Source organism: Haemorhous mexicanus, chromosome 6 (assembly GCF_027477595.1).
Source record: "Haemorhous mexicanus isolate bHaeMex1 chromosome 6, bHaeMex1.pri, whole genome shotgun sequence".
NCBI lineage: Eukaryota > Metazoa > Chordata > Aves > Passeriformes > Fringillidae > Haemorhous > Haemorhous mexicanus.
The window spans coordinates 15,633,386-15,659,656 of NC_082346.1; the positions used below are offsets into that span (position 1 = coordinate 15,633,386).

At 38.0% G+C, this 26,271-nt stretch overlaps 1 protein-coding gene across 11 annotated transcripts in view; it reads right to left on the reverse strand.

The window, feature by feature from the left end:
* SOX6 (SRY-box transcription factor 6) overlaps nt 1-26,271 on the reverse strand; it is a 371,999-nt gene that overhangs the window by 123,172 nt on the left and 222,556 nt on the right. For all 11 annotated transcript variants that reach the window (XM_059848934.1, XM_059848935.1, XM_059848937.1 and 8 more), the window contains 2 exons: nt 21,813-21,985; nt 18,283-18,351 (listed from right to left, as the gene is read on the reverse strand). In XM_059848934.1, coding sequence (XP_059704917.1) covers nt 18,283-18,351; nt 21,813-21,985 — 242 coding nt within the window. The remainder of the gene's footprint in view (nt 1-18,282; nt 18,352-21,812; nt 21,986-26,271) is intronic.

A 26,271-nucleotide genomic window follows, 5' to 3' on the forward strand; every position in this document is an offset into this window, starting at 1 on the left:
CAGTCCAAGAACCACGGCAAATGTGAGATGTCACCAATGAGTGAGGGCTGGGTAAAAGAGTCACACTCTAATATAAGGCAGGCCTTCTTTAAATGTTAAAATGTCCTGCTGTGCCTCTGCAAGATTAGACCTCTGCTCAGCTACTTCTTACACAGTCCTGGATTCAGCCTGGATCCAAGCAAAATTTGGATCCCATGTCAGGTGGACACTGCTCCACTCCTCTCACATCCAGGTCTTCCTTCCAAGAGAGTCCAAAGGGCTGGGCAGGATGGATTCTGTGCTCACACCAGCCCATTTCAGTGACAGGGTAACACCCACCCCAGGCTGAGGAGGACTCCTGCAGTGCAGTCACACAGATGGGATATAAATCCTGGAAAGGGACTGGGAAGAACATGAATTCAGCCAACCAAGTCTGGAGTGATCAGCCCAAGAGGAGAAGCAAGTGGCTTCCTCTGAGAGTCATGGTACAGTTTTTAAAGATTTTTTTCATGATACTGTGTCATTTTAAGCATCATGAAAAATAAAACAGATAGATCCCCCAGTCATTCCTCAAATACACCACACTTTCCCTGGTCAGGAAGTTTGTCCAGCTTCCCTAGCCCTAGATCACTGAATGCAGGTGAATCATTTTGAGGAACTCCACTGGTGTGGTTATAAAATGAAGCCTTTTATATTAGAAACAGGGTATATCATAAACCTATCAATAAACACATGGGGAAAAAAAGTACAAACTGTCAGGAGAAAATGATGGCCCAGAGATAAAAATTAATAGTGAAGTACTTGACAAAGTACCAGACTTTGTCCAGGCACAGTTGTACCTCCTTCCTACAATACACAAAAAGCAGCTCAGTATATCTTAAGGCAAATAGTTTCTAGCTTCAAATTACAGAAAAATAATTTAAAATTTATGGATTAAACGTGGAAGTTACAGATCTGTCTGAAACCCTCTTAATTTAGTGATACCCTAATGAAATTAAAGCACTTCTCTTGCACCGGGTATGTTAGATAGAATACTTGATCCCAGAGTATGGAGCATTACAAAACGGAATAAATGAAGTGAAACTTATATGCAAAAATACAATTTAAGTCCCCAGTGCACCAAAACCTCAATTATTTCAGTAGGTTCCATAAATCTAATTTGGATAGGACTATATTCAGCAAATTCATAGTGCAACCACCAAACATTCAGAAAGCATTAGTTTCACAAAGCCTCATGTGCATAAAATGGAAAACATTTTAACTATGCCTCAGCAATGCCAGTATAACAAAGGGAAGAACCTGAGAGCAACAGCAGGTGACAGATTGACTGTTTCTTTGGAGCAAAATCTCCCAGTAAGATCTTTTTTCAAATTGTGCAGAATATTCCAAGCAACTCACTGAAACTACAAACAAAATTCTAACTGGTAAATTTGCAGAAAATATGTAGGCTGAGATGAAATGCATCACCACGAATGAAATCTTTTTCATTCTCTTTTCTCTGACATGTGCAGACCTTCTGCAAAGAAGGAAAGAGAGCATTATTTTGCTCAGTACCCAAGGCTCTGTTTCCATGGGAAGTGTGTGCCAATCTAGAGCAAGTTATTTGGTAAGAAATGTGATTTGTGAACGCTTGCTTCCCATGGTTTTGCATGAGATGCAAACACAGAGTTTTGTTTCTCTGCTGTCTATTAAAGTACAAGTCCAGAACAAAACTTTGTCTTTGAATTTAGGGCATTTTAACATCTCTTTCCCAATTAAATTATTCAAGTTCCAAGATGGGGACGGGTTAGTCTAAAGCCTTTACTTCCAGGACAAGCTGAAAGGCTTTATCAGGGCTACCAATTTCATGGAACTTAACTGAATGCAAAACATTTTAGACTTTTTTCCTATATCTCAAATGTTGTTACCTAATTACCTATTGTGTCCAAAACCTCTTGAGCTGGAACTCTGACAGAGAGTCACACAGCCCAGCTATTTGAAAGTTCTTTGCTTAGGAAATCAAGGTTTAAAATGCTTTGGTTTCAGGGATTGCATACATTTTTTTTCTTTAAAACTAAGTGCTGTGATAAACACAGGAAACAAACAGGCAGATTGAGTCTGAAATTTGCACTCATTATGAGCATTTTATGAAAGTAAGCTACAAATAGTAATAAACCTCCCACAAGACAAAGGTGGCTGTTGGTAAATATAGAAAAATATCAAAGAAATGGAGAGAAGTGCAACACTGAGTCAAAGTGTCAGGCAGCAAGAATGTGAGAAGTGTTGATTATTCCTTCTTTCTTCAGTAGAGAGACATGCTACTTTTATATGATTAACATTTCATTCTGGTAACCAGACAACAATGCAGCAAAGGTACAAAAGTTCATTCTTAGCTGGTAATGGTAAGCATTAGTTCATCATCTTTTTTTTCTATTGTAAAAAAAAAGCTAAGTTAAGTACTTTGGAGCCAGATCTTTAATACTCCCCTCAGCTCTTCAGAAAAGCCTCAGTGAAATCTGGGTCCTGTCATAGCATGACAAGAAGATAATCTGTGTGGGACCTTCCTTTCTGATTAGAAGGTGCTTTCCCTTAATCAGATGGAAAGAAAGTCTCTTGGTAAGACACCCCTCCTCCTCCAGAAAATGAAAACAAATCTTTAGAGAAAGGCTTAGTCAGAATCTACATGGAATCCAGGTTAAACCATTTTCCCTGGGCCTTATAACTACCAAATGTCCCTGAATATGTGTGGCTCCTTAACTTCCTCTGAAGCAGTGTTTTAATCCAGGCAAGATTCCACCCTGCAATGTGGGCCTTTGTAGCATCAATATCTTAATGGTCCTGGATGCTGCAGCTCATCAAGTGTTATGTACTTTGTCACCTCAAGGGAGAAAGGAAATAAATGGGTGACTTTCAGCCTTGGCAGCTGTAAATCTGTTACCAGGATGAAGAAGGCAGAGGGACAGATGTGCTGTTCTGTGGAGCTGTTCCTGATTTGCAGAGGTAAGTGGGATCTGGGACAGGTTTGTGGCTTCTATCCCATCAGAATTCATTTATTTAGTGAGAAGAAATAGAAGATTATTTACTTCATAACAACTTTTAGAAACCCTTTCAAGAAGTGCTAAGGAACCCTGTGCTCTTTCCTACTGCTATTTTTCCCTTCTTCAACATGAAAAAGGGAAAGAGTAGATAAGCTGAGAGTCCTACATGCCATTCCAGTGATCCATCATCCATTCCATTCTTCTCAGAGAAGAAATAGATACTTTTCATTTAAAATGCTACCCCTAAAATCTTTCATTCTTCTTGTTGCTAGAGAACTGTCTACTCAGGAAAGATTAAATGCATTTAAAATTTTGAAGTTAAATTCATTCTTAGCACCCTGCAACCTGTAGATTGTTCATTTACCATCTTCTTTTACATACAAAAGAAGCTTAAAGAATAAAAAATGCTCAGTTAATTCTATGGGGATATCTAAGATACTTATGTTGCCTAGATTATGGAATGGATATACTGAACCAAAATACTGAAATTAGGAAAAAAATTATTTCTCTGATACTTTTTGAATTGCAATTCTTTCATGTAGATATGAAACACTGGAAGCTTCTCAACTAATTTCAAACACAGTTCTGATAACTATAATCATTATATTGTAAATGAAATAATGTAACATACTGGTTCTGAAGGGGGGCAATTAAACTGGAAATTTAAAATAAGCTTATAATACAAAAATCATATTTTGTATTATTTTTGTTATAATACAAAAATTGATCCAAAAAAGCAAACTGCTTCTACCAAGATCATTCTATAATTTCTGCTGTGGTCTCAGCTTTCACAACTGCACATGCACCATGTCCTGAGCATGGGCTACAAGCTTTGATGCTACACAACCCAAAGCCTTCACCTATGCCATCTTGAAGCCTGTTCAGACAATGACTTCACAGAGCAGTGGAAAACACTTACTTCTACCTGTTTGGGTTCTGATTTTAAGAGGATCAGTATGTTCTGATTGAGAAGAATCAAAAGGGCTGCCTGTTTCACAAGGGAGTTTCCTGTTTGTTTCAGAGTAGGAAATAAGCCTGAAGCCACGTAGTATTTCTTGACAAAGTGCTTTGCCAGGGGTGACCACAACATTCTCAAACTGTTGCACTGGAATGGCTCATCTTTCTCTCAAGGTAACAACAGAGTTCACTAACACTATCCAAAGAAAATAATTGTGTGTTCCACATTAAAAAACAATAATAAATTACATCAATCTGTCAAACTATGGACCTATTCTCCACAGGGAATGCCAACTGCCAGTAACACAGGAGGCACCTGAGCCCCACACTGGAAAAAGAGTGTAAAGCACCTACTTGTAAGGGGTAGCACCACTAGGCTACACAAAAGGCACCATAGAGGTCTTCCTACATAGTTAAACACATACTCAGACATATTTAAATATGCAGTGAGAGGCTTATAAAAAGCATACCATACTAGACATGCAATTAAGTAAATATTAATATGCTTTACATACTGAACCATTTATCTGGACAATATTAATTATGGTAGTTAGATTAAGCAATGAGCACTAATGACAATTCCTACTACCATTGTGAGAGAAGCAGAGGCTGAGAAAGAGGAGCAAGACACAGGACATTTTGAAAGAAATCAATCCAAGAGCTTAAAGAGATAGTGATTTTCATTGCAGATTCAAAATGAAATGAGTCCACTGTTTTGTTTTTTTTTTAACAACCAGGACCTTTAAAGGGGCAATTTTGCAAAAAGAAATAACACCTTTGGACTTCTAATGTATGTTTATGTAAAATGTGAGTGGCAGTTCCATGTTAATAGACTTTGTTTAGGGGAAAAAAAAAAAAGAAAAAAAAAAATCAGTTGCTGAACGATGGTGAGTAATTAGCCCCTTAGCATCCCCTTTCTCCAGGAATGCTTCCTCCTGAGCTGGCTCTTTTAAATAGCTCCGGTCCTGGCTGCCTTTGTTGGGCTTGGAAATTGTGCACATATGAGAGAAATTAAGCCCTCATTTAACAGGGACACATGTCTGTCAAGTCCAGAGGAACAAAGGCTGGTCCCTGGGGGCTACTCAGCTCCCTGAGGCTGCCACTCATTCTGTTAGCAATGCTTACCCTTTACAGATTGTGTATAAAACCCAATAAATCATTTCATCTGCTCTGGTTAATATACACATGAGCCTGGGACTTCCTTCAAAGTTTTTGTTTTTTTCTTTTGCTTGCAACTCCTCACATTTATTAAGAAGTGACCTCCCTTTGCCAGAGTTTAACCAGATTTTTACCTTTATGCAATAACGTTAATGTCTGTGGAGTAAACCTGAAACATTTACTGTCAGAAATAAAGACATTTGATGCTGCATCTATTTCACACAGGAAATGTTTTACGACTCTTTAATGCTCAATAATCATCAGTGTCTATTGTATAAATTACTAGTATATTCTGTTCCTCCTAAAGTTATGTCTAAAATGCCTGCATATTTCAACTGATAGCAAAATGACAGGGTAAATAAAATTACAGATTTGTAGCCTTGCATAGGAAGAGACTCTTTTCCTAATTAAAACAGACGAAAAGGAAAGTAATAAAGACAGCATTTTAGTTTTGTTCTTTACAAAGTGTTATCACAAAGACACATCTATATTGTCCTGGATAAATCAAAAGAAAAAGGACTCTGAAGATTTAAAAAAAAAAATATGTAATTGCACAAACTGATAACTGAAGTAAACATATGCAAGATAAAAATATTCATGCACAATATATCAGCTGCCTCTTAGCTCTCTGTGGTGGATGGACACACTTATCCCCAGATATAAATTCACACACAAAGCAGAGGAATATTTTACAGTTACCAAAAAAAAAAAAGAGTAAAATGAAATGCTGTCATTTCCACGTGAGCTCCTTTTGTATTTAAAAAGAGGGCCTAATTCTGTACTTCTGGTATTAAGACTGACATAAATGGAAAGAACATGAACAACACCAGCTGAGGAAATGGCACCCTGCACTGCATTCAATGAAGCAAAACTCTCACTAAGTTGAGCGTGAGTTTTTCCTTATACTTGAGCACAGGATTAAGCCAATACAGAAAAATTACTGGTGTAGAATAAAAACAAATTAGAGTGCAGAGTTGTATCTTCTTTCCCTGAAATGGTGAAAGAAATATTTCAATGCCTGCTATTAACAGGGTTGTTTTTTTTTTTAATTTTGTCCACTCCGCAATTTTTAGCTAACAGATTGAAAGCCTGCCATTTCTCAAGCAACAATATTATGCTTTGTATTGAAAACCACAAAATAAAGAGGGCTGACTGTTCTGACAGCTTTAATCCTGATGATACTTGGAGACCCAAGTAAAAAGAAACTGGTACAGCATGGAGTTTTCCCTGCTCAGCAGGCAGAGAGAAAGCAGTTCTGGATTTGATAAGTAAAACCATATATAGTTGATGGTTATATGCTAAAGCCCTGCAATTAATGGAAAACATCAACAGTCCAATGAACTTGCATATCAGTGGGGTCTTTGAGAAGGCCTTTTCTCCCATCTTGTTAAAAACTCATCAGTTGTACAAGTCAGGGCTTATATTTTCTGTGTAAAGAATCGTGCATGTTCCTCTGTTGTCAAAGGGGAAGTCATAAAACATCAAAACTCCAGATCCCATTTATACATTAAACAAACCCCTGTGCATGTTGTTGCTGATATTCCTCACTGCAAATTCGTGCCACAGTAGCAATGAAAAGCACCAGGGAGGATTATACCCTCTACATGAGGTGCTTCACAAATATGAAGATGCAGCCCATTTGTCCTGAAGGATCTGACAGTCAAAAAAAACTGATGTAGTAATAGATTGTTTTTATTAAAAATAGCAATCACTGTTAAAAACCATCCATCCTGAGACTGTCATCAAAGGCTACAATTCAGAGTATATTAAAATCAAGATATTAACAAATAATAACTTTATAAAAACAAAGAAAACATGACACTATTATTTCATGCCCCTGCAATCCTGAAAGTGACAGAAATGCAATCAATAACCCATTTCTTAGTAAGAAAACCTGTACAATGGAATGTACATATTTGCATTGCTCAGCTCAATAGGGATCTACACCTTTGCCTCCACCACACGAACATTTCTGAATAATTGACTGAACAGACACCAAAAAGGGAGGTGACTGTGTCCACTATGCATCCACAGTAACAGTCAGGAATGATTCTGAAAGTGTAACTAAATGAAAAATAAGCCCTTATCAGCAAAAAATAAGTGTGCCACTAAAGTAGTCTTCATTCTGGAAAGAACCTGGCTAAATCTGATTTGAATTGGGTTCAAATTAAAAGCCTTGGTTCACAAAACAAAGACTTTGAGCAGAATTGGATTCATTCCTCAATGCCCATATCAGATTTACTTGGTAACAGAAAATCAGTTTCTAGAGCTTTCCATAAGCAAGCATTACCCCAGGGTGGATTTTTCCCCTTGAGCAAAAGTGATCAGAAACTCTGAGCCACTTTATCCACCTACTCTTTACAGATCAAAATACAAAATGTTGCCGTGAAAACAAGGGAGAATATGCAAAGGTGTTATATGCTATGTATGCCACTGACATAATACTTTAATAGGATATGCTGTAATTTCCTGCAATTAATATCTTAGCAGAGCTATAAAGGCTTTTTTCCAAAATTATACCATTGCATTTACAACACTAAAATTAACGTTGTGTCAACCTTTCCATTATAAGCCCCCTTTTTCAGAAGTTTATAACTTGGCTGTAAAAATATATTCTGGCCTAAAATGTGGCATGTAAGATCCCCATTTAGAAACAGACATTTTGATTAAATAAAAAACATTATTTAAGTCTGTTTCAAGTAAGTCTTGAATGCCCTACAAACTGTGTCAGGGACTGCCAAGAAATGTGGGCATTCTTTGAATAAAAACTTATTTTCTCTCCACAATAAAGCCACTGTTCAAAAGATGTTTCACAGCCACAGAATTTGCTCCACATCTGCAAGGAACATAGGTGGATTTGGGAAACTGCAGGCTTCAGTGAGAGTAGCCTCCCCACTTGCCTGTTTGGGTGTGACAATGGCTGTGCTTCTGGTCAGCAGCTCAGCCACATGGGACACTCAAGCTACCCAAAATGGTTTTCATTTGTGGCCGGGCAGTGGGTGAGAGAAACAAACAAATGTTTCTCTCTCTGGCTGAAGTGCATTCACTCTGGCTAAAAGCTCCAACTGGGTAAATTAAGGGAAGTGATAAGTTGACAGAAAGTCATGACAAAGAATACAATCAGGATGGTAGAGAACCACCCTATGAATTCTGAAACCACAGATTTCAAGTCTGAAAAATTTCATATAAGAACTGGATCGAGCCACTTCGGAAATTTAACTAAGGTGCTTAAATTAGGAACCTCGTTGTCTAATCAACAGAAGGTAATTCACAGCACCTGGACTGCTTTATATATGGAGCCAAAAGTCCTAATTCAGTCACCCAAATTAGATATCTAAAATTAGATGCCCCCAAATATCTATATGCTTTTTATTCTGCCTCAAAAGAGTGTTGTGAGGATAATACACTTCAGCTTATGAGACACTCAGATATGCAGTTACAGAGGAGATGAGTATCCTGAAAATATATCACCAATAAAATTCAATGAGATGGAAAAGGCAAAGCTAGAAATGTGATAGTAGCGTTCATCATACCAATCACTCCTTGTCAGAGCAAAAACAAGTGCCATACCCCCACTTCTGAGTAGGGTTTATCTCTATATATTACATTATATACATGGCTTTGTCAAGTACAGAACCTCAGTCTATGCTTAGGCTATTAGGTACATATTGCACTATTTTGTTACCTGTAGCAGGTAGCCATGCAACTCATTTGTCTACCTGATCTAGATTTTAAGCTAAACATATATTCCCCCAGCCGGTTAATCTCTCATTTACAGAACAAAAATGCCTAATACATTACTTGAAAATAAAGTTCCCTTACTCAGAAGTGCCCTTCCATACTGTGTGACAGTGGTGTGTCTCAAGATGGATTTCACACTTCACCATCAACTGTGAAGTTCTTTGCTTTTATTATTTGGTGTTACAACTTTAATGGTTTCCTACGCTGTCATTTTGGGTGGGTGAATAAGATTAATTCAGCATTTCATAATGCACCATTGTATACTGTTTGCATCATTTATTTTCTTTTTACTGAATGATTACAAATTTCAATTTAAAGTTAATAACATTTGGTGGGAGTTACTGCATGTGAATTAACCGTGGTGATGTCAGTGCACCCCTCTGGAATTTAAAAGATATTTCACTGCGTTATATCATGTGCCGCACAGTATATCAATTTTTATTTCCCATCCCTCAAGTATGGAATGCACACTGTGTAACTTCTAGATTCTCAATATAGACATAATTTACCCAAGCTGTGCAAATGCCCAACTTGCTGAAGATGATATATACAAGATTTATATTAAAGACTAGTTCTTTCAGGGAAGTGAAAGCCTTGCATTCTACACAAGCCTCTATATTATCTAATTATTTGGGGAGAGGGGTTTCTAATGTTACAGACAAAGGGAAATAGCATGTAAACTGCAGTCATAAACCAATTTTTCTTTACTTTAACAACTTTAAGATTAGATAGGTAAATCCCAGGCAAGGCCATTTATTTTCCTTGAGAACTATGCTTTGACATTTTTGTGAGTGTCAGGATTAGCTGGTTGCATAAAACAGTGAATATTAGAAATATTCATTCACTTTACTTTTACTTACATGCCATCAAGCGTATACCAAATGTTAAACAGAATCTAGTTTGCTCATTTGTTGGATTGCACATACTACTGCTTTCTTTATGTGAATTCATAATTCCTGAATGCATTCAGAGAGCAATGCACTTACTTCTTCCTTGCTGTCATGATATTAAGTATATTAAAAATAAGTTTTTATGCTCAAATTGATTCAGTAATATGCTTACATTCTGGAATATTCCCACAATTACAACTAAAAAATGCTTTGATTCCTGGGCCAGGATTTAGTTCATCTGATAAATTTAAGGTTTTACTGTGAGATTTCAAGAAGTACTTTACAATTTATTTGCTATATGCTTTTGGCCTTTTTAATGTGGAGCTGTACTTCATCATTTTCCTCCAAGTACCTGCTTTTGCAGACAGAAATTTTGACCTCTGATATCACCACATTCCAGTCTTGCCTCTATATCTGAATATCTCCATAAATCAAGTCATTTCAATACTAACATTTATTAACTTTTTTTCTCTTTCCAGTATCTCCTGATTAGTGCGTCAAATAGTGGAGGTGTCAGGATTAAAAAAAAAAAAAAAAAAAAAAAAAGGAAAGAGAAAAAAGCAATGCAAAACTTGATTGTTTTCCCTCTTGGCCATCACGTGGCTGTCAATCATAAAAATCATCACAGGAAAAGTAACTAATTAAAAATGAAAGGCCAATATCTCAAGCAGTTCCTGTCAGTCCTGGGATATGTTTCCATGTAACACTGATGTAAGACATGAAAAAGAGCTGGCACGGCCAAATGGTTGCCTGTTTTTTTCCAGCTACATCTGTTTGTCTAATGAAACAAATTACATTCCCTAAAATCCCTGCCACGTTTATACCTTTGATATTCCAACCACAATACTAATATCCTAAGTCCTTCCTTGCAAGAGGTGTTCACTTCTGCAAAGCCCAGTTATGTGAGTAACAGTGTACAAGTCATCAAACACTGCCTGAGCGGGTATTACTCAAGCAAATAAGGCTTCCCAGGATCAGTCCTGTCGGATAGGCTGCCAGTTGGCACCATTTCCACTCCCAGTTATCCATTTTACTTTGTGCACATGCCACTTAGGAATGAAACTGGATTTCTGTGTTGGAGTAAATAGAGCATTACTATTGCATTACCCCAAATATTGCAATATTGAAAGGAGAACATCAACAGACTGACAGAACAGCATCAAAGAGGTTCAGAAGGGCATCACCTCTGCCAAACTCCTTGGGAGCTAGACCAGGGTACCTGGCTCAGCCATGGCTGTAGCTCCACACTAGGCTGGAACAGGCAGAGCACCAACCAAGAGTGACCCCCAGGCAGCAGCACAGGTGGGCAGCAAATATTTGTTTGATCCTCTGGTGTTATTCAGGAGCTGGTTATAATCTGTCTCTAAATTAAAAGGGCTCAAATCATGGGCTCTTCTATAAGTGAAGTCTGCAGAAGAGGAGTCTGGGCTGAATAGAATCAGTGAGATTTTAGCCTCTGGCTTTGGCAGAGGCACAGCTGTGAACAAGTCCTGAAGCCACTGGTGAGGATGCGGCACAGCACGCCCCTAGCAAACGAAGCAGCAGGACCTGAACTAGGGGATGCCTATGTCTTCATTTCCAATTTTAAAACACACGTGGGAGAGGGAAAGTGGGAGGACAGCTACTATCATTTTCTGCACCAACATGAGCCCAAGAAACAATGACATTTACTTTGGTTTAACTAATTTCCACACATCAGATCATGTTCGGCACCCGTGTGCCAAAGTCCTATTCTTCAAGTCTGTTGAAATACCACTTTTCGAAACATGTGTGCTAACATTTGGCCAACACCACCACAAGATCATTTTATTAACTTGTAGCTCATTTCATAGACTGCTGCTCATGTTGCTAACATATGCTATTCTACCATTTACTGCTCTATAATTAGAGAAGTCATATGAAAGAGATACACAAGGCTTAATTTTTGCATTAAATACAATTTGTTTAGACTCGGGTAGGCGAAATAAGGAAAAAAAAGAGTCATATAATGAATTAGAAAACTGCAAGACAGCTAATTTAACTCTTAAAAGGTCACAGCAAAAATTTTTTAAAACACAGCCTTCCCGCCCCCCTCATGCCTGCACACAGTTTTAAGAGTCAAACCCAGAACTATATTCTGCTCTGCCAGGATAAAACTTGTTTCCAGGGACTGAGGGCCTCAGGGGCAGAGCAGCTAGCAGGATCCTTGCAAATGGGGGACCAAGGGGTAAGATCAGAAGCTTACAAGTAGCAGAGGACTATGAACCTTTTACACACTGTGTCTTTTCTGCTGCCACCACGCTGTTATGCCAAAGCATTTGTAGTATGGAAGAGGTTGAATAAAGGATATCTCTATCTAGCATCACCAGAATATTTTTTATAGCATGTGCTGCTCAGAGAAGGCAAGGATCCTACATCACTTCTCTTTCCTCACAGCTGACAGAGAAAATTCCAAGCCAGCCAGCCATGAAGATGCCTTTTACTGGGAAAAGCTGGCTGTTAACAAATCTTTTGCCTAAGAAATTATCACATAAGGACTTTAGAACTCATTAATACGCCAGCATGTAATAATAAATAAAATATGAAATGTTTGACTTTGATGTTTAGCATATTTGTCTTTCCTCCATTGGATCAGTTTCAGTGTTCACCAGGCAAGTTAGGAGCTGGACAGGAGCCGTGGTGCCACACCTAGGGCAGAGCCCCTGAAGTGGAATCAGCAATTTAGCAGCCAGCTACAAGTTACAGGCACACAACAGCATTTCTCTCTTCCAACTGCACACAACTGCATTGCAGAAGGGACTTGGATATATATTATTTTTAATACTGAGCTGCTTAAAAAGCAGTAAAAATATATACCAGTGATGGCTGGGAATCAATTCACAAGCAAACTGGGTTTTAAGGGAAATGCATCCTTTCTACTGTAAATTAATAAACTGCTGCTATAGTTTATTAAGGCACCACAATATTTTACATTTTCTACTGCCATAATCTTGACTGCTTATAAATTACAGTACTTTTACCTATTCTTTAATCCAGAAACATCATTATTAAAATGTTTGATGGAGGCTGCAGTGCATCTATCATTGCTTGTAAAAGTTAATTAGATTAGATAAAAGAAATAATTAGATTTGCATTTTTATCCTGGTTTTAAACTTCCAAAGAAGATCACAACAGTGTGCCTGTGGGCAATTAAAAACAGCATAGAGCAGTGAAATATAAAGGCAAAAAAGGTCTGTTTTTCCTAGCTAATTCATGATTGAAGATACAATTACAAAATATTTTAAGGGTTTGCTGAAGCTGGGGGCTATTCCTAGACTTCTAAGCTTTGTTTATAACTCTCTCTCTCTCTCTTCCAAGGGAGTATCTGATCTGTGTACCCTGCCAATAGAAGTATCAAATTGTTTTCAATGGCTTTATTTGGTCCTGTGCAGAGCTGCTGGAAGGGGATCAGTTTCATGATCAATAACAAAAAAAAAAAAAAAAAATTAAAAAAAGAAAGAAAGAAAAAAGGTAGAGGAGAACATTCCCCAGTGCAGGAAAAATACAACTGCCACTGCTTTTGCTTCTCAACACTAAATAGAGTTTACAAAGAAAGACAACCTCAGAGAGCATAACTGAGCTGACAATGACTGGATTCCAGCTTGTGCATTTTCAGCAAGCTCTCTGCAAGGAGCTTTAACCTGTCTCCAAAAGGCAATAAATGAAAGGTTCAGCTCTTAAAATTGGAGGTCAGTTACATACTTAATGATGAAGCATATCTTTAAATCTATTTCTACTATTATTATCCTAGCAAAAAATTAATTAACCAGGTCAGGGAGGCTGTGAAGGCTAATGTGGAATGTAATTATTCCTGATCTTTAGACATGTACTTCACATAAAGAGATAGTCCTTATTCAGCTCACCAGGTACCTCAATTGTCAGTAGTTAATCATGGATAAGAAGAGAGACTCATTGGTTCAGTCTCTTAAGTTTTACTTATGATTCAAATGATTCTTATTCAAAGACAGTTTAAATAGTTGCAATTTTATGTTACTATTCTTTTGTCTGTTTACCATCACAGTAATCACATTCACTCTATTTGAGGGAAACAGAAAATGTAAGAACATTTATAGGAAAGCAGAACAGCATGAATGTATAGATTGAAACTTGAAAAAATTACTATTAGGAATCATTTCTAGTGGCTGAATTAAAACAGAAGACTTATGAGAGCAGAGGAAACCAGTTTCTCTATGCAATTGAAATGGTACTGATTCAAACAGGAAACAAAATGCTCTACAATGGCATTAAGCACAGTAAAGAGGAACAAGGTGAAGGGAAATGGACAAAAGCAGCTTGAATCATCTTTTACAGTTATCCTCATCACAGATTTCTGCAGAAAAGCTTGACCATCATTGTCCCTTTTAAAGACTTCAGATTTAGGAGTTCCTCTGATGAAACCTACCCACAGGGAGGAAAGTCCTAAAAACTTAAATCCACACACACCCATTCTCTGAGGGAAATCCTGGAGCAACTGGCTCCAAGCATCAGGGGGATCCACCTCTTTTCCTCAGATGGGTGTGGTGGGGCTCAGAAGTCCCCAAGCCTCATTCTGAAAGGACTGAATTCTCATAATGAGGCACAGAATTCACAGGGATTTCAGGACCCCTGGTTTGGAAACATTTAAGAAATGCATGTCTTCCCTTTTTCCAGTCTAATCTTCATGATGTACTACCAAATTCCTCCTTTAACCAGCTTTTTCACTTATTCCTAGAGGTTTTCACTTTCATAGCACAGGCTAAGAGATGTCTGTGAATTAGTCCAATTATGTTCCCTCTACTTCAGAATGAATATTTTTTTATTAAACAATCAAATGAAAAAACATATATTTTACAAAAATCTTAATCTACCTGGAGACTGAGCTTTTATTTGCCCCACATTATCTTCTCAACTTTAATTTGCACTGAAATCAATGATTTCTCTGCACAGCTCTTCAGAATAAAGAACTTAATTTGGCATACTAGATTTCCTCCCATCTCTGTGGACTCCTCTATAGAAGAGTGTTTATGAACATTATGAACATTTGAGCTGAAAAGTAATAATACACTGCATTTATTTGAAAATTTTCATTTAAGATTCTCAAAACATTACATTTAAATGGAGGGAAGGGATATGATTTGCCAAATTTCTGATAATCAGAGAGAGGAGAAGTCCAGATTCCCACTGCTTTTGGCCAACAAAACTGCTTTCCCCAACACAAAGACCCCGATAGAAACATTAGCTTCATGTAGAAAACACAAGATGATTATGCAGAACATGTAATGACATCTGTACTCTTGAAATTCCTACCTTTTTTGCATACACTAAGCCCAGATAAAGTGCTCTTTGCTCATAGATTATTGACAAAGTTTTGGATGTGTAACAAGTCTGCAAGTAAGGCGCTCCAGCAAATGGTCTCAAAACAAAACAAAACAAAAAAACCCAAAGAAAGAAACAACCCTTTCACCAATTAAATGAAACAAGGTGTCAAAATTATTACATAAAATAATAATAGACAGCACAATATAAATAATAAATACTAGGTAATGCAAATTCTCAGTATATTTACCTAGTATTTGTCCAGGGGAAGCGTGCATTATGTAATATAAATTATTTTAAATTTTATATATGGCTGACATATCATAAGCCCCTTCTGAAGCAATTTCTAATTGCTGAAATGGTTCAACTGGGTGCACTTACTCACAGAAACTCTCATTCAGGAATTAGCACTGCACCTCAGGAGAGGACAGTTGACACACTGTGTGTCTCATGATGAAAACGTTGCATCAGCAGTGCCCCTCTCCTGCATCCTGGAGAACACGCTGTACTTGCCTCAAGTAGCTGTGCCATGAATGGGCCCCTGCCCAGATGGAACTGGCACCTGTGCTGCTCACATTTTGAAATCTCTTCAGAAGGGGAGTGGCAGGGAAGGGTACTACTGTTTTCTCACGCATACGAAGTACAGATAAGAGCCCACACCATTCTCTGTAGGTAATCACTGTTTCCTGAAAATTGTTGCTCAAGAGTGTCTTTGAACAAACCTTCTAAACAAAATCAAGTTATTGGGGACAGAGCTGCAAATTCTACCAGGCCCAAAAACTAAACTGGGAATGAAAACATTTAATAGAAATTTTGTTTCCCCTTCAAGACATAGAGAGGGGAATTCACCTCATCTCGCATCAGATCTCTACACTAAAGGCATTGGCACATACATCCTCCTTAGTTAATGCAGAGAAACAGCCATTTTAGGAACAATTTATCTGATATATTTTAAATATCTACTTTAGGACAAGACAAATTGTATCCTGAAACAATTCATTTAGCTTCTCACTGCTCACTACAAGAACAATCTGGATAATTAATTGAGACAGTCTGTACTGCAGTTACCTATTTTTGATACGATGAACTCCACCCAGATTCACCAGCATGACTTCAGTGCTTGTATTGAGGTTTCTTGGGAAGATGGTGGGAGAGGATCTGGGAGAACTAGCCCAGCACTATGTCTGTCACCTGCTTCCTGTTTTGCCTCCATCCCAGCTCTAGCCCTTAAAGAATTTTGCATCTCAAACTGTAACACTCATAAGCAATTCTACAGCAGCAAACCTACTACAAGCTGCAGAGGCAACTTAGCAACTTCTGGCTGCCAAACCTGCCACAGAATTAAGGCAGAACAAATAAACAAAGCAAGACCACTTGGCTCACAAGCAAATGGACTGTGGGAGCTGGTGTTTAGCCTAGGAGACAATCTCCCAGGAACTTTCTTTTAGTAATCTCCTCAAAAGACCATTGGACATTTGACTTGGCATCTGCCCAGTGTGCTTAGTGCTTCTTACTGGAGCCTACAATGTTCCTTGGGCTATGGGATGCCCACCAAGCTGGCTGACCAGATGGGAGAAGAAACAATCCTCACTGCCTTAAACACACTGATTAGACTCAGGTAAATTTAAAATCTTAAATCAATAAAGAGGCCAAACCACTAAGGAGCTGTGGCATGAGCATTATATATTGGCAAGAATTTGGAAGCCAATCCAGGGACGAGTGACTGAGAAATAGTTTAGCTCAAATGAGCAGAATAACCATTGAAACACTTCGTTGCATATACATCTAGGAAAGGATGGGAAAGAAAAATTGTGGAGGGTTCAGCACTATGTAAGAGGAAAGATGGAAGTGAATGAGAAAATGAACTTTCAATCTATTCTAGAATGAATTCTAAGACCATATTTCCCTGGAGATAGTGGAAGGGTAAAGCTACTGGGAAGTATTGACTGAAGTGAAACATAAAGTACCTATGAGCTTTTTACTACAGAGCAGGTAGCACAGCCAAACATACCTACAATTCTCCAGAGAGAAACAAAAAACCTAGTCATAATTCCTCTTTCTGTTTCCCAATTTTAAAAATTAGAAATTTCTCATACAGATAACACTTCTGTAGACTTAGCTAGGTTTCAGTCTTAGCCTTTATGCTAAGACTTTTTTATATTATTCTTTGCTTTCTGAAGCCAGACTTGCAAATAACACTTAGAGAAGATGGTGTATTTTTTCCTTACACTATTCTTTCTAGTTCCTTACACTGTTCTTTTTTCCTTACACTATCTCTTTCATCCTTGATGAACACCTAATATGAACACACAGTCTCTTAATAGGCAACAACAATAATGGTGCTTTATAATTCAATTGTGTCTCTCATACAAGGTATTAACACATCTATATTTGTTAAATTAGGCCCTTAGAAGTGTAACTGAGACTGCATTACAACATTTTCAAAAGCATTTACAAGCATTCCTTTGGGATGAGGGAAAGAAAAACTTCAGTTTTGGCATCTAGTAACATAGCAATCTGCTAATTAAGGAAAAGAAATGGATAGCCCGAGCTCATAAGAAATGATTGGCAGCACAATCATCTGTCAGACCAAATTGAAATATTTCAATCAGTGAACAGGCCCATGGAAATGATTTTAAAGTGGGAAGCAAAGAAGGTAACACAGTCACATGCCAACAATGCCTCTACATCCATGTCACTCCCTGCCCATGTATACTTGCACAAAATTAAAACATGTTCTGAGTACAAGTACAGATAATTAAATATCTCCAGAATACTTCCAGATCCACAAGGGTATAATTATTCCAAAGGCACCCGGAACACATATACCTGTGGCTCTTTGTACGTGAGCAGACTGGTGCCAGGGACTTGGTGCTGCTTCAATGTCTCAATTTTGCCTTTGTAGAACACAGAATTCCTCCAGCAATAACTGAGACTCTGTTTTTACTTCACACAATGCGAGTCAAACTGATTGCATGTTTCAGAATTATGACAAGATGGTGAGATTTAAAAATAGTTCATAACTTTCAGAAGAAAACTTTGCCTATTAAAGTTCTTTGCACCAAAAAAGATGTCTGGCAATAACTTTCTGGGACACAAGGAACTACCATAAAGAGCATCTTTACTCAGGCTTGTTAGTAAAGCATGTGGCTGCTTTATTTTAAACCCTTCCCTCTCCATAAATGGAACTTAAGTATAATCAGAAGAGAGCAATAAAACACACTGACCTGAATTTGCTGCTGCAGTAGATTGATTTTGTGCTGCTGTTGCAGAAGTTGCTGCTGTTGTCTTGCAATCTATTAGAAATAAAATTTCCATTAAATTAAAACAGCAATATTGAAATTTCAATACTATTGACTGAAAAACATAATATTTGTTATTCTTTATTATATTTTATTAACCATATTAATTTTTTAAAATGGGGCATCTTTTAGAGGGAAATTTAAACGCAACATAAAAATCTACTTAGTGAGTAAGAAATATGTATTTTAAGCAGTTAGACCTTAGCTCTGAAAAGCACAGAAACATAGGTTTATTTGTGTGCACGTGAATAATCTCATCACTATTCAACAAAGCATTCAAGCCTGTGGTGATCTGTAACTGTGAGGCATCACTGTTAGCTACAATGGGAATGGAACACATGCTTAAAATTGAGTGCTTTTCTGAATGGGGATGGGATTATTCAGGTGGTTAAGGTTAAACATACATTTTCCTGCTTTGCTGAACTGAACCCTTAGCTGGTGTTTATTGATGTTTCACTATTCAGCACAAGCTCCTAGGGTAAGCTTCTCTGACTTTCTCCACAATGAGCAGCACATTACTACTCTTGCAAATCTCAAAAATCATCCTTGGAGCTGATTAGCCAAGCAGAGCCTTATTCTGTGTAAAAGCAGTACCTGGTGCTCAGCAACTCATCACCCCACACAGCCCTATGGAATATGCAGATATTCTTACCCTCATTTGGTAGAATCAGGAGGGGATCTGGAGGATAAAGGTTTACTCTATCCCTTCTCTAACACAGATGGAGAAAAGCAAATGTTCAGGGTAAAGAACACTAAGAGACTGGTGAGAAATTGCTACAGATACTCTATCTACCTCCCTGATTCCCACAAAATCAGCATGCTGGAGCAGAAGGGAAATAGGATCCTGCCCTCAGACCACAGAGCTGCTCCCTGCAATGGGTGATGTGGAAGGCAGCCACCAAGGAGAAGCGACAGGGATGTGGGGGAACAACTGGACTTCTGCTTTAGAAGGGCAACAGTGCAGCAGACTGAAATGAGAACAAGATTTGTGTTTCCTGGAAATCCCAGCCTCAGCACTTCTGCTACCTTCATTTCTTAAGTATAATTTCCCCTCCTATAAATATTTATCTAGAGCAGAGGAATCACATAAAACAGCAAGAAGCTGGTGACAAAGGTATTTTGGTCGCTCAAATCCACTGTTCCTCTTTTGGCAAAAACCCTCTTGAGCTCCTTCCCTAACATCTTCTGAGCACACTTACAGTCATAAACAGAGAAAGCTAAGTAAAATGTTTTTATGATAAAAAATGACAGGAATGTATAAAGGTTGGTTTGGAAATAAGCAATCACATAGTTTTAGTGAAAACTGTTCAGATTAACTCAAAAGGAATTTGCAGTCACATATTAACAGCTTGTAATTGTGCATACACGGAGACCAAGGCTGTCATTTCCTTAATCTCTCGCTGTCACATGGAAATAACTCAAAGTTTTTTCAGTTAAAATTCACTTTTGTAAGAGAAATCAACTCAAAATTCATATGTATTTTAATAAAGTCTACATGATTCTGGGACTGGATGAAGGCAAAGGGCCACAAGAGGATGGAGTCAAGCATATCTCACAGATCACTACAGCAATGCTTATAACGGAGCTCAAACTCCTTTCAGAAGCCTGGTGTTCAAACAGATCTGGATCAACCTCCCAGGGAAGTCAATAAAATACAGTGAGTGAGGACTGAATGAGCAGACCCTTATGTGTGAGTGAAAAAGGGAACCAAACAGAGCTGGCAGCTCCTGTGCCCAGGCAGCCCAGGGGCAGGTCCCAGAAGTTCAGGAAGCTGTTGTCAGCACAGTGGCCAGCAATGGTGCCTGTGCTTGGTGAAACAACCCTAATGGGGACAGTGCTACATGGAATATTTAAAACCTCCATGGGAGCTGGGGTTAGCACTTTTAGCCAGCAGCACACCAATTGTGTGACTCCATCTTAGAAGTGCAATGTTTGTAACTAAAGATAAGGTCTGTCAGGTTTTTATCCACATTGTCCCTGCTGCTGAAGTCTCAGCAAAGGTTACAGTGGGCAGCTTCACAGTGAAACGATACAGAGCATGGAGCTGCATTGTGGGCCACTCTCTCTCAATGATGTATCATTTTTTCACAGGTACACAGTACCCTACATCCAGTATTGTTTGGAGCTGCTGATGACCTGGCTGCAGCTTAACACAGTAAACCATCGCCAAGACAAGGAGGAGGCTTTTGTTTACATGTGCAAAGGAAGGGATCTGCCAGGGTTCTGCCAGCTTGTGAACAGCTTTTTGTACCTGCATGCACAATGTAGCACCATTTGAAAAGGCATTTCCTGCTGAAAACAAGAAATATACTACGGAGCATCTAATCTCCAAAGTTCCTCTTCGCTGGAGCAGTTCTGTGATAGAAAATGTACCCAAGACCCTGCAATGCAATTACCATGGCATCGTCTTGATGTATAGGCTTGACACAGTAAAGTAGGGTACACAAGCACCATGTGGCTCAAATTCTGAATTTTATTTGCCTATCGGTTGAGCTACATGCTCGCTTCATTGAGCATGACAACCTAGTTTTAAGTGTCATTTAATTTTCATTTTGAAATATAATTACAAAGTGTTCACTGTAAGATATCACTCGTCTGCAAATGTGTCAAGATTAATTTGTGCTAGCTTATTCACAAGTGTCAATAGTTAATTACTGTGTCATCTCTAGATGGCTAAATGACATTCTAACTTCTGATTTTTTACAGTGTTCCTTTATGTTATTTTCCATTAGGGGATGAGTCCATATTCCTACATGTGGGCAAATACCCAAGCACATAAAATACCAGACGTCACAACTCATTAAAATCAACAGAGCATACATTGCTGTATATATCCTATAAAATATATTTAACTGAAAAGATAATTCTAGTAATAATGTCAGATTCTTAAAAACCACTCATTAATTTGGATCTGTCGGATCTAACGCCTAGGGGACTAGTGCATGGGATCATTGTTGTTGCACTTTTGTTCAAAGAGAAGAGGACAGTTTGTTGGACAACTGCATCTTTAAACCAAACAAATAATCAAGGAAAAAAAAATCAAAAAGACAAAACAAGAAAAAAAAAAAAAACTGTTTACAACCTCAATGAACAAATCAAACCTTACTTATGCAAGGTATTTGAAGGTTTGAGTATGTTTAAGGGTTTTTGTTTAATTATTTTCATTTCAGAAAGACAAAGTGTAAAATAATGGTTATAGTCTGGCTTGTTCATAACTCTCAAAATTGTATCTCAGTGCAAGGAGAACTGTGAAATCTACCATCCACTCTTCCCTTGTTTTTTTTCAGGGTCCTATAATATTCCCTCTTTCTGGAAATACATCTAACTCCTGCAGATATTTAAGCTCTTTTGACAAAGACAAAAAACCACAAAAGGAAACAACAGCAGGCAGAGCAGAGTTTGTGACAAGCATTCTGCATGAACCATTTTCACAGGTTTCCTTCTTGGAGCCTCACCTGTTCTTGCTGTTGGCGAGCAAGGTCCATTTGCTGCCGTTGTTTTTCGATTTGTGAGGCTGCCAGCTTTTTCTGCTCATCATGGGCAGCCAGGAGCTGCTCCCGTAAGCTGATCAGCTGGGTGATCATAGTAGAGAGCTGGCGCTCTTTTTCTGCCAGGCTTTCTGGTGTACCTAAACGTGGGGGAAAGATGGACTGTAAATATGAGCTAGACAATATTTACAAAGCAATATTTACCCCTCTAAAAAATGGCTCCATCACCAATGTGCTTTTTTCAAATGGCAGCTTGGATATATTTTCTACTAACCAATCTCAAAAGGATGTAACACATAGATTTGCTGTGCTCTAAACAGGGGAGGATGTAACAGAAATGGGGGCAGAAAAGATATAGACTATTTCCTTTTTTCTGGCAGGGATTTATTCTCTATGAATCCCTGGATCTTCTCCATCTAAATCTGCCCACTGTGATAAATACATTGATAGTTTATCAGACATAATTTTACTTCAGTTTATATATTTTCTCATTTTTTCACTCCAAGTATGTACAAATGCTAAAACAGAATTTAAAAAATGTTTTTTGGTGGAAGAAGCAGTTTAAGAATTTATTGATAATTTCTCCAAAATACCCATATATCTGGTAGGTCATTTAGGTAAATGTAAGCTATGGTTGTGGAATTTTGTATTAAAAATGAGCTTTACTTTTTCTCAGGAGAAATGGCTAACCTGAGAAAATAGCTAAAGAATTTTCATTTAACTTTCAAAGTTTACTCTACAGAGAGCACTTAATTAATATGAAACTACGGTACATTTATTCTTTGCACTAATGATGCTTAATGGTCTGTTTATGGGTAAATTGCATGGGTCTCATAAGTGGAGAGTACAGGGTCCTTTTCCAAATCAATCTGAAAATATCCCACCTTATACAGGAACATATTAGTCAGTCAGAAACAGCAATGTCTGTTCCTATATATGAGCCATACAATACATTTCCTTTTGTGAGCACCTCAGAATCATAGGTCTATAAGAGATAAAATAAATGCATCAAGGTAGAAATCCAAGAATATTGGAAGATCATCTGAAAGAAGTTTAGAGATGGAAGTGGGATAAATAAAGCAATTTAATGTTGTAAAGTAGAACTGAAAATCAGACAAGAAGAAAACCAAATCAAGAAAGCAAATCAAATCAGGTCTATAGACTGCCACTACAGAGTGGCACTATGAGAAGTGGCACAAAAGAGAGTATTCAGAAACTTCCTTTCCTCTGTTCACAATAGAGGACTGTGATAAAGAAGTTACTGGACTTTTGAAGAAGAAGAAAAGGTGTGAGCAACAGGACCTGGGAGAGAATGGAGAAACAGTCACAAAATTATGACTCCAGCTCCTTCCTAGGAATAAGATGGATATATTGTATAGAAGAGGGGAAAAAAGAGGCTGACAGTGTTCATGAGGAGTAGGAAGACAAAAGAGGCTTCTGCCGAGAAGGTGACAAGCCCAAGATTATCCACTACTTACATTGTGGGGCCAGTATGATTCATACACAGAATTTCATTTGCAAAAGCAGCTTTAAAGAAAAACTCTGTCTGAAATTGCTTTGTATGGAGCAAAAGAAACTGCATGGCTTAAGTCATTCACTCTGAACAAACTCTGAGAAACAAATAGCAACTCATTTTATGTACATTTTTAAATTGCATTTAGCAATGCAAAGTACTGAAAAAGATGCAATTTCTTATTCACTATTAAGTATCTTAGTTTTAAATGAGTTTCCAAGAACCTGATGCTTCCCTACCTTCTAGTGCCTAATGTACATCCAGTATACACACGACACAGGCCTCCAGAAGAAGAAAAATGTGTAAATGCTGTTGCAGTAGAAATTTTAGAAAGGGTTGATAGTGATTTCCTTAGTCACAGGAGGAATGATGGATGCATGAAGCTGAAACTGAAGGACACTCCTACCCAGAGCAACTCATTGCAAAATCTTAGTGTGATAGGAGTGACTGCAGCAATAGAACACTTCAGTGCAAAAAGCTGTTACAAGTCCAAAACAAATGCAAAATAATTTTTGAAAGTAAACTTAGGCAGCTGTGTGGCCAGGAAAGTGCCTGCCCTGGAAGTAGTGCCTTCCCTGGATCCTTCAGCATGTACTGAGCTCCATGCTGACAGCTGTTCAATTCTCTGCAATTTCACAATGGACCTACCTCAACCCTCCTAAACTGTGTTATTAGGTCTTGAAGATTTTTCAGCATGGTTCTAAGGTCATGTAGGTGGTTTGGAATTCATTTCCATAGGTAAAAGACTCTTCTGCCAAAGAAAAACTCCCTTGCCCATTGTGACCAGAAGAGATCAACCACTCCACCGACCAATTTTAGAAAGCCAGTGGGAAGCAACCTGCTGCCTCAAATGATACTTATTGTCCTCCACTGCCACCTGGGAAACAACAGCTTGAGGCTTTCACATCTGTCAAGCAGCTTCGGCATCACAATGCAAGCCCCTGAGCTTACAGTCGTAAAATATTTTACACACCCAAAGCAGATATTAATCTCCCACTCCAGTTCCACATTAGTCTGTATAGCTTGTACTTGCTCCATAACATGAGTAGAAAACCACCACAAAGAGTGCCTGTAAAGGCTGCAAAATGTTGTTGTTTTGTTAGGATTTCTTAGAATCATTTGATATAGTTGCCACAAATTTATAGTCTGTCTGTCTTTCTTTCCCTTTTCCCTCTCTTTCTTTCTCTGATTTTTTTACAATAGCAGGCAGAAGTAACTGTTCTTATTCAGGAATCCACAGCAATTGTTTTTCTTTCCTTTTCCTTCCCCCGAGAAACACATCTGAAAGAAATGACCCCATTTAAAGTACTCTGCTCTTTAATTTGTACCCTGTTATGTAATCCAGCAACAGAATAGAACTGATGACCACAAAATGTACACTGTGCTCCTGGAAAATCATGAGACCTCCACGAAGCTGCAGGACACCTAACCAAGAACAAGCATAAGATGAGAATGTTGTTGTATGAACAGTGTGTGAGTGTGTGTGTGTGTGTGGGGTGGGGGGGGGAGGCATAATTTAATTTTAGAGTGGAAAATCCCAACCATTATTTTACAGTTTAAATACCAATAAAAACCAACTTGCTTAGAATGCAGACCAGATTGAGCTGATCTGGCTGGGACAAGAGAGGTCATCAGTAGCTCTGTGCCATCATCATCTGTTTTGCATCCACTTACTGTAGCGAGCAATGAGATTCCTAAACTCATTACCAGTAAATAAACTTCTGCTGCTGACTGAAAATATCTATAAATAAAATAAAAATACAGCTATCTGTAAAATGTATTTGCCATAAAAAGAGATAAAACAAAAAGCTTAGTAAAAAATGAACAGTAAATATGCCAGCTTCCATAAAATATTATATACCACAGCTCTCTCTCTGTTCTAATCCTATTCTCTTACTCCAAAGACAGCAGTGCATTTTTTTCCATGGGGTCTTCCTTATCCCCAAAACACATCTGTCTTGAGTTTCTCTCAGATTTGTCAGGTGGATCAGTGCTCCCCAGGGCCTGCTCCATCTGAAGTATTTTAATTTGACTAAACACCTGATTTATTTTATCTCTCCGATGAGAAAGGCAGTTTGTCTTAATAGAGCCTGTCAGCCCACAGTCCCATTCACAGCAATTTACAGGCAGCCAGGGATGCTGGAAAAGAAGAGTGCTGTGATTCTGTATTTTATCCTCCTCCAGAAAGCACCTAAAAGCAGCTATTCACTGCTACTGCATGTGGCATTTTAGAACTGAATTAGCTTTTTATTCAAGTAACTACACTTGTTGTGAATAGCTTATCTGTAAAATTGCTACATTCACTACTGATTTTATTAACCTTTGGCTCTATCACAAAATGGTCTTCAGTTAGGAAAGACCTTTAAAATTGACACATTTTTCTTAGGGGCCTTTATTTCAGTGACTACAGATATACTGAATTTGATCCATTGACTCCCTTTACCAGCAGTATTTAAAATTTTGAGTGTTGGTGGGAAGCTGATACTGTTTAAGGACTTCTTTTTAAAAAGGAGATGTGTCAGTCTCATCAAAAGTTCAGAAAAATAATGTTATTATCTCTGAGAATGCCTTGGGTATATCCCTACCTTTGTGATAAAAATCTGGTTGTAGCAATATTTTAATTTTTCCCTGTGTGCTTATTGTTTTACTCTTTATTTTGGATTTCAGCACAAACTGAGATAAAATATTCAGATTGAATAGAACTAAGGCATCAAAGAGAACTCTTGACTTTTTGAAATTCTGGTCATAGGTCAATCTAATCAGGAGACATAAAATAAAAAGTAGCTATAAATCTGCTGAAAAAGAGAGAAGAGTTCAACTTGTGGTTTAAAATTACATTTAGAAAGAATTCTGCTTGTGGCAAAACTCTATCTACTAAAACCAACTAGAATACTACATGATTTCTGGTACATT